Below are 11793 nucleotides of genomic sequence, written 5' to 3'. Positions count from 1 at the left end.
AATGGCTTAACAGCTCATCTTCAAGATACTTCAGGACACTGAAGAAAGACAAAATAGCTTGTAACATTAATGTCATAGTAATTTTATTCCCCCTCCATAACTTCACAAGTATAAAAGCTTTGGCAATGGGGCTTCGACGGTAAATAGTAGGTCCGCGACTGGAAGTGATGATGCCACATGATTGCACTACTGAAATGGCGACCATCTTGCATCCACCGTCTTGGATTTCTGGATTTTCCAAAACTTTAAGAAGCAATGAAATTAAGCGAAAAGTAATCAAAGCCAATCAAGAAATGACAACTAGATAGTTAACACAGGACGAAAATCCAAGTTTCCGTATTGCTGAAACATGACAGAAACATGAAAATACTCATTTACTTCACGTTTCCGTGTTGCGGAAACGCACAGAACCAATTCAATCGATATGTGTCACATTTCCGTCATGTTTTCTGAAAAGAAACGTTGTATCATCTTTCCGCTACATTTATGTTGTTAGATCTCCGTCGGTTTCTGTCAACTTTTTTCTTTTCCATTAAAGCTCACCTTAAATTTACGGCAATCCTAACGTTGCTCAAGGGTCAACATGCTGGTGCGTGTTTCAGTGTCATTTCAACCGTAGAGTTGTAGGTCTCTGACCATATAATTGTAAGATAAATCCGATCCATTACATGCTTTTATCTTCATTTAATCTGAGAAGAGACATTGTACGAGACATTATAAGAAGAAACTGAGGGAGCTAATCACGTTTAGAACTTGAAGAGTCAGTTGAGTCATTCGGAACAAACTAAGCCATTTGATGCTATCAGTTCATTAGAAGCAACTGGGTCATTCAGTTAGATTGGTTCGAAATAATCATGATCCTTTGATGAGGCAGGGTCATATAATCAGGGTGCATCTAGCTAGGTCCAGCTGGGTCAATCGATTTTGTTAGACCAATAATGTTAACACATTTGAGCCATTTTATGTTGTTGTTGGGTCATTACATTAAGTTGGCTCATTTGATCTGACCATGACGTCATTGAAGTTGAAATTACCTTCGTCTGGTTTGGTCATTTTATCAATTGAGCCATTTGATGTGATTGGGACATTTGATTGATTAAGTTGGGCACAATTGTACTGATTTCCACCTGAACCCAAAATGATTGGCTGTCATTGATATTAACATAAGAAATGAATGACATGAACATAAACCCCATTTTAAAAATTTCTTTCAGCGAACTGACCACAACTATGTAAAGGCATATAGTACAATTGCTTATTGTAACATGAAAGCCGATAAACACTAACCGACCACATTAAAATTTTTCCAGATAAATCTCTGAAAAATTCCTGAAGTTTTCATGTCCTTTGCCCTGTTCAGGTTCAAAGTCGCCGCGGGCACTGAATCCTCCCCACCTCCGCACTGTCTAAAATGCGAACCAAAATATTGCAGACATTTCAAATCGTTTTCAAGTTTACAGTGAGTTTATTTCAATCACGAAATATATACAGTTTAATCATACGCTAACAGAGGGAGCGGAGGGAGCTAGGGATTTTTGAAAGAAGGGGAGTCTAATATGTTCAGGAGAGAGAGAGCATATGCAAGAAAAACTATTCCTATTATTAGTAGAATCGTACAGTTGCTAAATTAAAGGAGCCACCTCATGGAGTATTTTAGCCTAACTAATGAAAACATTCAATGTTTATTCCACAATAAAATTGTCAGCCACCCTTTGAGACTGATCTCTACTCTGGCCACTCTACCTTTTAATTTGTTTTAACATATTCTGAAAACTGAATAATTTTAGAATCACAAAAGTGTATGTCTTCAGAAATTAGTCTTTTCAAGGAAATTAGGCAAATGCGTCATTTTTAACTCCTTTGTGTGGAGGTTGCAACACCCTCAACCCCTCATACCATTTGCCGGTTTATTGTCAGAAATTAAATAATGTTTTGGTCCAGCAGTTATTCGGCTTGTGTGGTATATACTAAAACAATTATTCACCTCATTGTCGGTGAAAGTGATGGATATTTACCGATCCGCGAAGCGGCAAGACAAATATCCATTACTATTCACCTCCACTTCGGTGAATAATTGTTAACCATAATGATTACGACCATGATCATCGTCATAATGATGATTGCTTTCTCAATGACAATGATAATGAATCGAAAAGGTAATGATTACTAAGCCAAACTATAATAGCGTAACATTATGTAAACATACATAAGACGACAGATAAATGTCTTCGCAAATATAACGGAAAATTAATACAAAAATTTATCTTTTTTAAGTACTTTTCGTACTTAAAAGTAATAAAAATCACTATATATGTTTCCAAGGACAAACGAGACAAAATAAAAGCACTAAATTATCTAATCAGCAACAAATTGTAGAACAAATAATAATAATAACAATAATAATAATAATAATAATAATAATAATAATAATAATAATAATAATAATAATAATAAAATGACAAGGCTGATTTCAAGGTTATTCTAACGTCTTTTTCCTTACGTCAGATTCTGCAATACCTTTCGAAACATGTATAGGAATCAATATATTTCCCTAACCATGAAATCAGCCTCGCTTTTTAAAGGAATTCTTTGTGCTACTAAACTATGGTATAATATGACGAGATTTTTATGGCTTCTTTATTGCGGTAGCACCTATTACTGTATCAGAATATAACCAATGGCCTTGATGCTCTTTTCACCGTTATCTGCATGATAGGCTGGAACCTCCATCCCGCACGTGTTAGAGTCATCAGGATGTCCTCCAGTACCAAACCCTATTCTACCCTCAAAGGAAAAGCAAGTTTTTTTGTCGTTACCAACTATACCGATTCTTGCTTTGGGTGGGCTGGCCTGACGCGTACACATAGCGTTAAACCCTTCCCTGTTACAGTGATGTTGCAGGGAGCCTTCAGATCCAAAAAGAGACTTCCACATGTCACGACCCAGTGAGGTGGCGCGGTATTGCCCGTCAGCAATCAGAGAATACAAGGAACTGGCCTCCTTAAGTATAACAATGAACTTCATCTGCTGTCTGGTTTTCATACCGAGGCAGATCTTGGAGAAGGATGTGTTCCAGTAGGTTGGCAACTTCGTTTCCCGTGTGTCGAACCCAGTCTCCCCTCCTGCGAGATTGAGGGATTCTTTGCTGTTCCAAAGGCTGGAATCAAAGTGAAATGTTGGCTGTGAAGAATTAAAAGAAAATACTTAGAAATACAATTTTAAAAAGACGACTAGTAAATAAACAAAATGGCGAAATGAAGAATCATAAGGAATCGACTAGTTTGTCTGAACCCGTTGTTCACTAGTAGTGGCATTTACCATGTATTTTTTTTAATTATTTCGTAATTATTACTGAATTAGGTGGGCACCCTTTAAAACTCTGATAATAACAACAACAGTAATTGACTTTTGATCGAATCCCCTGGTGAGTAGCTTGACTTCTTGTTTGAATGTCACCAGAATTCATTACCAAGAGTGGAGATTACTAATTGGGAGACAAGAGACCGGATAAAGATACCTTATTGCCATCAATCTTCATGACGGGTGTCCATCCCCCATCTCCACATCCAAAATCTCCCATGTGACACAAAACGGAAGTTGGTTTTGAGTCCAAGTGGAGAGTAACCAACTGACTCACATCCGACCTATAAAATTAGAGAGAAGGACACCAGATGATAAATATTACCAACGTGCTAGTTCAGTTGGATACACATGTTTGATAATCCCGAAATCTAAGATAGCGGATCCAAGATGGCCGCCATTTGGCAATATGACGTAATAACCACGTAATGTGACGTCATCACTTGTCGTTGCGGACCTTGAGTACGACTGGGTGACAGCTAAATAGTGTTCACGTATAAGAGATAGCTGTGTTACTGCTATTCTTGATAATTGAGAAAAGCAAAATAAGTAGTTTCGATATTTTAGGGTTATTTTGTTTGTAGCAAAGTAAGTTTAAAGGGGAAGTATCACGCAAATTTGCTGTCATTTCAAAACCCAAAAATGTTGTCTGTCAGCAGAAACAACGAAATAATTGTCAAGTTTGTTATAAATTATCACCTCAGTGTAATAAAACTGTCCATTAGTGCCTCTGGCCAGAGACAGAGTAGGCCGGTGTGGATTGAAACTTGAAAAATGTTGGGCTAATGTTTTTCAAGTTCTTGCAGTTTTGTTTCCAAAATGCGCTAGAACAGATCACGAGTTGTTCCCTTCAACTGAATTGAGTTGATTTCTTTCTTCTCGTCATTCTAAAATTATTTTACAGTTGATTTAAGGTCTTATTTCATCATTTTAAACAAAAGATATCAAAAACCCCATGACACTTCCCCTTTAATGTAATAGAAAGTGTCACTTACTTGTATACGTTATACAGGTCGCTGCACGAATTTCCAGCTAAAAAGAAACAACATAGCGTAGTAGTAAGGCATTATAAACAGCTCTGTTCGGAACATACCCTATAAGTTTTCCCTCTATTTCCGTCTAACATAAAACGTTTGGGTTTAACTTGCCAGAGGTTCGTCTTTTTTATGTTTTGCTTTGTTGGATACCTCCTGTGAGAAGAAAATACGCGATATCCGCCCAGTTAGCTTGATTACTGTAAAAACCAGTTTGCCGTAGTACGCCAGCTCGTCCTGTTTTAGTTGTCTTATTTTTTAAATGATCGTAATTTGTATACCACTGCTATACATTTGAGTTACTGGTTTTTTTTTCCTTTTTTTGACTCCCCCTGCTTCTCAAAATATACCACAACTCAGGAAACATACAGAAGTACTAGATCTAATAACACCTGCATTTCATGTACTTTTGGTCATTATGTTTCCTCTAACTAGATTAATAATTGGTAGTAATAATTATAATAATAATAACAATAATAATAATAATAATAATAATAAAAACAATAATAATAAGTAAGTAATAATGAATATTTACCTGCTTCACAAGATTCCCCGATGAAGCCTTCTCTGCAGTTGCATTTGAATGTGTGAAATTTGTAATTTGGGACACATGTTCCCCCGTTTTGACATGGCAAAGACAGACATGGAGTCTGAAAAAAAAGACAATCACTCCTTTGAGAAAGCGTTTTCTGTCCTCCAATGTTTAATTTCATTGGAACTGCATGACGAAAACGCTTAAACACACGTACTTAAAATCATGCACAAAAATTAAAACTCTACAAAATAAGCCTAGCTTGATGGAAAGGTGATGCGAGCTTCCGTTTCCCTTAAACTCCATGGATTTTTTGTACTTAGTAGAAGACAGCAATTCACACCACATCTTCCCGTCAGCTCCTTTGGAGGCGGCCAGGTTCAAAGATAAACAGGAAGGATTGCTAAGACATTCAAAGGTGCAATCAAAGATGCCGTACACTGTGTATGTTCCGATTCTAGCAACATTCAGATAATGGAACTCGTCTTTTAGGAACACGTCGTGATGACGATCTGGGTGATATAGAGTGTCGATCGCTGCAGTGACAAAAATAACATTAATCACTTGGTATAACTACGCTGGGCGTAACACGAGATGGATTCTAATACGTCGTTTTTGTTGATTTTCCAAGGGTGAGGGTAAGGGATATAAAAACAGGGGATGGGACTAAGAAACGATGATCAATCAATCAAGTCAATCATTATTGTTTATACACAAAATCGTATCATGTTACGTGGTCTTCCTGGGAGTCGTGTAAATTTAGCCTTAAATTAGCCTGCTCCTGAATACATTAAGTTATCTTACTATCTAATGTAAAGCATAAATTTAATAAAACAGTATTCTTTCTCTCTCTCTTCGTTCGATTTCTTTTTAACACGCTAGTCCACAAGCGAGCTATAATATGGTTGGCTAAATTAAATATGATAAAAATGGCGGGAATCTCGCGTGACAGGTCTTATCGCTAAGAAAAACAATAATAAAAAACGCTAAAATTATATACAGCTGTCAACGAAATGCAGAACTCCATCCATATATTGCCAACGATAAAATCGTTTTTGGACACGAAGCAGGATGTAGCTGTGCTATTTTGTAATGATGTAAAAACGATGTAAAAGCTTTTAAGGTCAAAGCAAAACAAGAACAGAAACTTCAAAAGCAACCGTAAATATTAAAACTATAAAAAGCTGAGAGACCAATTGAAATAACGGAAACAGCATCCAAATCTGAATATTTTCTTTTATTAGGTTAGGCACCCAAGCAGCAAGCAGCATACTAATTCTTAATGTGGAGCTCCGCTTTTAGGCTTGGCTAAATATATTGTCAGCCTAAATGACGTTGTGTACTAGCTGCCTAAGGGTTTTTTTTTTGCAGGTGTTTATTTTCCTAAAGGTTTAGAAAAATGTTTTCTATTTAGCATTTTAAATGGTATGTCTTACATACCTTATTCGAAGATTGTATTATTAGACATTTTGTTTTATATTTGAAGCTAATCGGTAGAAAAAATTTATATCAAATTTAGGAGTTGATTCAAGTAAACGATTTGCCAGATGTGGTTATTTGGTGCAGCATACTAATGTATGCAGATGACACAGTTCTGTGCCTTTTATTTCTCCACAGCAACTCGTTGAAATTGAACGGAGGATTAAGTTAAACAAAGAACTGGATTTGATCTCATCTTGATCTTGATCCCATCTTGGCTTCATGACAGTCACCTCTTTCTGAACGTTTCTTAAACTGAAGCTATGTTATTTGGAACTTATGGAAGGCTTCCCAATGTTGACACTTTTAGTGTTAGAGTTGATGGTCAAGTAATTCAGCGTGTCTATGAATTCAAATATAAGGGAGTTGTTTCGGCGAGCGTACGGATCGTGAGGCCGTGTTTTTTTTTAGACCGTATCAGTTTGCCTATTTTGGGCATGACTGGCTTTAGTACTCTGGACTCTTAGTGATAGCAGGCCTGTTGTATAAATGCCTGAAGAGACTACCCTCATTAAATATAGGAGCTCAGTTCAGTTCAGTTTGTTTTTGTGCAATCGTAGCCTTTTAAACTTGAGTAGAAACTACAGCAGAAATAAATACTTTTGAACAATTCTTAAAGCCTCACTGACCTTGGGCATTGGCTGATTCAGGTGTTACTTCAGAAAAGGCGAAGATGAACAACCAGCAAATAAAAGAAGCAAACATGACGGACTAGCGTATGTTTTCTAGAAGGCTGGGTGTAGACCTTGTATCCAACGGGAAGTTGCACAGTACAAATGCCTGTTCATGCGCGCATGACATTAAGATAAGTTTGAAATGGACCAATTACAATTCGGACGCAATTTTGGAACTGTATGAAGTGTCTGTGGTAGCCAACCACATCTTTAGTAGGCCATCTGGCAGGGGTTCATCATGCAAATCTATTTCCAACTTTCAAACAATTAGTTAATATAAATGAGGAATTCAGAGAAAAAAACTATATGGCGTATGCTACAGTGCTAATTAACCCATGAAAATTGCCACTGAACGTTAGGCCTAGTGAGGAATGGGAGACCACAGGGGGCAAAAAGAAGTTTGCCCTTAGGGACCGATCGTTTATTACGTCCTGGGGGGGGAGGGGGCGGTGGTTTTCTAAAAAATCGAGTGTATGAAAATTTTATCCCCCCCCCCCCCCCCGCCAAAAAAAATCTTTCAAACAAAAGTTTTACCCCCCACTGGTGACCTGGTGGTTGAATTGTTGAGAAGTTCCTGGGCACAACGCTTCGTTACATGCGGAAATCGCTAGCTCTCTGAATCTGAACTGGCAAGAGAAACAATCAGAAGTTAGGCGAAATTCAAACAAGGGAACGTACCTTAGATCATCTCTTCAATGTCTTGATAATAACGATGTTTCGTTATTGCTGGAGTCTATTATTCAGTCGTCAAAAGAAAGTAAACAGCAGTTCAAAGCAGTTCGGGGTTTGAGAGCAGTACAGGAGCATTTGATGTATGGATGTGGATATATAGATTTTGAAGAAGCCTTCCATCTCTATTCGTCTTTAAGTCAAATTTTTTTGCCCAGATAAACAAGCCTTCAGAGATAAAGTGCTTGATGGAATACACGGTTTGCCTGTCTATGTCATTACTCAACCTATTTAATACGTGCAAGACCTTTGTCGCTCTGAAGAATAGCAGCGATATGGAGAAGTTTCCAGTCGAATTTACAAACTCTATGATTGATGAGAAGAATAATTGCTAAATACATTTAGTTCGTACCTTTTGTATGTCTTAAAATTTTACCCCCCTCACTTTTCGTACAAGGTAAAAAATTACCCCCCCCCCACCCCCCAAAAAAGAGCTCGTTTAAAAAAATTACCTCCCCCCTCAAAAACTACCGCCCCACCCCCCAAACGCAATATCCAAGTGTTAAATTAAAACCTTACCTGAACTCTTACAATCGCTACCACGCGTGGCTACTCATGAAAAACTGTTTTATACTTTATTTGCTGAGTTTTTCTTTTCACGTGTTACATTAATTGTAAAAAAAAGATCAGATTTTTAATTACAAAATATAGTATAATTTTCGACGAATGTGACTCTCAAATTAAGAGTGTACCCCTGAAAATTAATCCTTAATTCTACTCGGCTCCATGCGATTACATATACGAATTCCGTGACATGATCCTCTCTTTTTTTATAAGTGCCGAATGAATTAAAGACCCCCCGGTGGTTTATTCCTGAATTGAATTGAAATGAATTCTTAGTCTATTTTTTAAAGATTCCAGACAAATTCCTCTAAAAATGAATTCATAAATGTTTAAAGATTGTACTCAAAAATGGAAAGGAGTTTATTGAAATGATCGTAACCTTAGGACTTCTGCTTCCCTTAAAACGTGACGGATTATTCTTTAACTTAGGCGCCCAATATGATATAATAATGTAATTCAGACACTTTTATTTTTGTCAGGCTAATCCTGTCAAAGTCAACTGACTCTGCTACGAAAAGGAGCCCTGGAATTTTAAAATGCGCTTATTATTCTTTCAGCAGTTACCTGTTTTAAATTTCTTAAAATAAGTAAAAAGTTTGCCAAGTTTCTTTCATTGAAGTGTTTTTCTTTGCAATTAGCTGCCTGACGGAATTGTAGATCTCCTGGTGTGCTAGTTACACAACCGACACTAAACCACTCAATTTGTCTGCGGGAAACTATTTATTAGGGTCCTCTTGAAGTCCAGAATTCGAGATTATGCAACTTGTAAAAAAACAAAAATTAAAACCAATTTGAAAACCTTAAATGCCGATGCTGTTTAGCCAATGCTAACTCGTTAAGCGTCAGCTGCAGTCGTTTGTAATCCACTGAAATGATAAAAAAAGTTACAAATGTTCCTGTTGCTATTTTCGTTATTATCAGGAACCTCATCATATAACTATCCTCTTGTTTAGGATATTTTAGTATAGCCTTCTACGCAGACACTCTTTGGGCTCGCCACGCATTCATTCCACCCCCCCCCCCCCCCCCCACCCCCCAATTCTCGTCCCAAGAGCCGCGTTTCTTTGGCCAGCGCCACGGAAACGAGGGTTCTGGCAAGTTTCAGTGAGGTTCTTGTCTTGTTCAGGTAGTGCAAGAACAGTAGCATTGAACCGGCAGAGAAATTTAAATTTAAGAAGTCAACATGGTGGACCATGGATGAACTCCGACTAGGAGGCATTCGAAGATGTAAAATTCTGTTTGCCGAACGTGTAATGATAACATTACTTTAAAAAACAACTCGTTAGGAATAGGGAGTGTTTTGGAAAAATTTTGCGGGTTAAAAATCACTTTTATGGGAAAATTCAGCAAGGGAAAACGGCTTGAAAGTCATTAAATTTCCTGGATTTTTTTCAGTCAACACTCAAAAGGAGACGGTCATGCAATTAAAAGACGAAAATTATTAGAAGACAATCCGATCTCTTCCTCTTCGCCAAGTTCAAAGAGAGAGAAAAAGAACAAGGTAACTGTAACTTGTTTTAAAGCTAGGCTTATTAATGAAGCTTATTGCATTTTACTCATGACGAATTTAGGAGCATTTCGAAAATCTTATTACGAATTAATATAAATTACAACCACTGTGTTTGCCTATGCTTTGACAGCCCTTTGATTGTCTCGCCAGTAACTGGCCCTGAACTCCTACGTCTACATTAAAGCTTTAATCTTGTTCGGTTCTTTGTTTTCGTCTACATACAAAGTAAATAGAAATTTTAACACCTGTTTGGTGTAATGGTTGTATTTTTCTGGTCAGTGACACAAGCATGTTCGTAAAAGAAAATCCGCGTTCTCCCAACAGACGTCAAATCTACCACTAAGCTACAAAAGCATTGTAAGCTAACACCATTAACCTAAAAAGGTTCATGTGACAAACATCCTGCATGCTTCTAGGATTTAATGTTGATGTGTGCTATATTTGAAAGAAATGTGATGTTATATATTTTAGGCCTGGTGAGTAAATGATAGGTTTTTTTTTGTCAGTGGCACACTTATTTCCTGAAAAGCCTGCCATTATCGAAGTATTAGCACCTAACAACTTTGAACCCTCTAACACTCTTGAAGCTCCAAAAAGGACGGTTGAAGCAAATTATTGGGACAATGGAATCGGGACGTCAGTATACTAGTACCAAATGGCTTATCAGCTCATCTTCAAGATACTTCAGGACACTGAAGAAAGACAAATAACTAATAACATTAATGTCATAGTAACTTTATCCCCCGTCCATAACTTTGCAAATATAAAAACTTTGGCAATGGGGCTTAGACGGTGGATAGTAGGTCCGCAACTGGAAGTGATGATCCGCGGTCTTGGATTTCTGAATTTTCCCAAAATTAAGCGAAAAATGGTCAAAACCAACAAAGAAATGACAACAAGATAGTTGCGATAAGAAAAGTGATTTTTCTACATTTTAAAGTGGGATTTCCTATTTTTTGAAAAAAGCTACCTGTCAAAGCCAATAAACACTAGCCGACCACATCAAAATTTTCCAGATAAATCTCTGAAAAATTCCTGAAGTTTCATGTTCTTTGCTCAAATATTAAAATGTTCAGTTCAGGTTTAAAGTCACCGCGGGCAGAATCCTCCCCACTCCCCCAGCGTCTAGATTGTGAACTATAATATATCATACATTTCATATCGTTTCAAGTTTACAATGTGTTTATTTCAATCACGAAATAAATACAGTCTAATAATCATACGCTAACAGAAGGAGCGGAGGGCGCTAGGGATTTTTGAAAGAAGGGGAGTCTAATATGATCAGGAGAGAGAGCATCGGCAAGAAGAACGATTCCTATTATTAGTAGAATCGTACTGGGGTGCCTGTCAGTTGCTAGGTTAAAGCAGCCACGTAATGACCTATTTTAACCTAGCTAATAAAAACATATAATGTTTGTTTCACAATTGAATTGTCAGCCACCCTTGAAGACTGACCTCTACTCTAGCCAATCTAGCTTTTGTTTTACATATTCTTAAAACTCAATAACTTCAGAATCACAAAAGTGAATGTCTGCAAAAATTAGTCTTTTCAAGGAAATTAGGCAAATGCGTCATTTTAAACTCCTTTTTGTGGAAGTTGAACCCCTCAACCCCCCTCCATCCTGGATCCTCCGCTGCAAAAGGCCTTGTGATATAGCTTCTATAGCCTAATAAAATCACCAACGAGTAAATATTTTCTAACGCACTGCTAAAATTTATGCTGCCCAAATGAGGCATGACGCGTGCACTGTCTTTAATTCAAGTAGGCTGATTCTGACGTCTTTTACCTTAGGTCAGTGTCTGCAATTGGAATCAATATATTTCCCTAACCATGAAATCAGCCTCGCTTTTTAAAGTAATTTTTTGTGCTACTAAACTATAGTATAATGTGATGACATTTTTATGGCTTCT

At 37.3% G+C, this 11793-nt stretch overlaps 1 protein-coding gene across 1 annotated transcript; it reads right to left on the bottom strand.

The window, feature by feature from the left end:
- Nucleotides 1-2468: 2468 nt before the first annotated feature.
- On the bottom strand, nucleotides 2469-7110 carry LOC146454248 (uncharacterized). Its single transcript, XM_085095671.1, has 6 exons — nucleotides 7035-7110; nucleotides 5170-5462; nucleotides 4930-5044; nucleotides 4356-4392; nucleotides 3518-3644; nucleotides 2469-3180 (listed from the first exon to the last, which is right to left on the bottom strand). Exons 1-6 carry the CDS (start codon nucleotides 7108-7110, stop codon nucleotides 2656-2658), a joined length of 1173 nt encoding a protein of 390 aa, XP_084951797.1. The 3' UTR covers nucleotides 2469-2655.
- Nucleotides 7111-11793: the final 4683 nt, after the last annotated feature.

This window comes from Pavona decussata, unplaced genomic scaffold (genome assembly GCF_977016875.1).
Source record: "Pavona decussata unplaced genomic scaffold, jaPavDecu1.1 SCAFFOLD_303, whole genome shotgun sequence".
NCBI lineage: Eukaryota > Metazoa > Cnidaria > Anthozoa > Scleractinia > Agariciidae > Pavona > Pavona decussata.
Note: the sequence above shows the minus strand (reverse complement) of the source record. Positions and strands in the feature narration are given on the sequence as shown.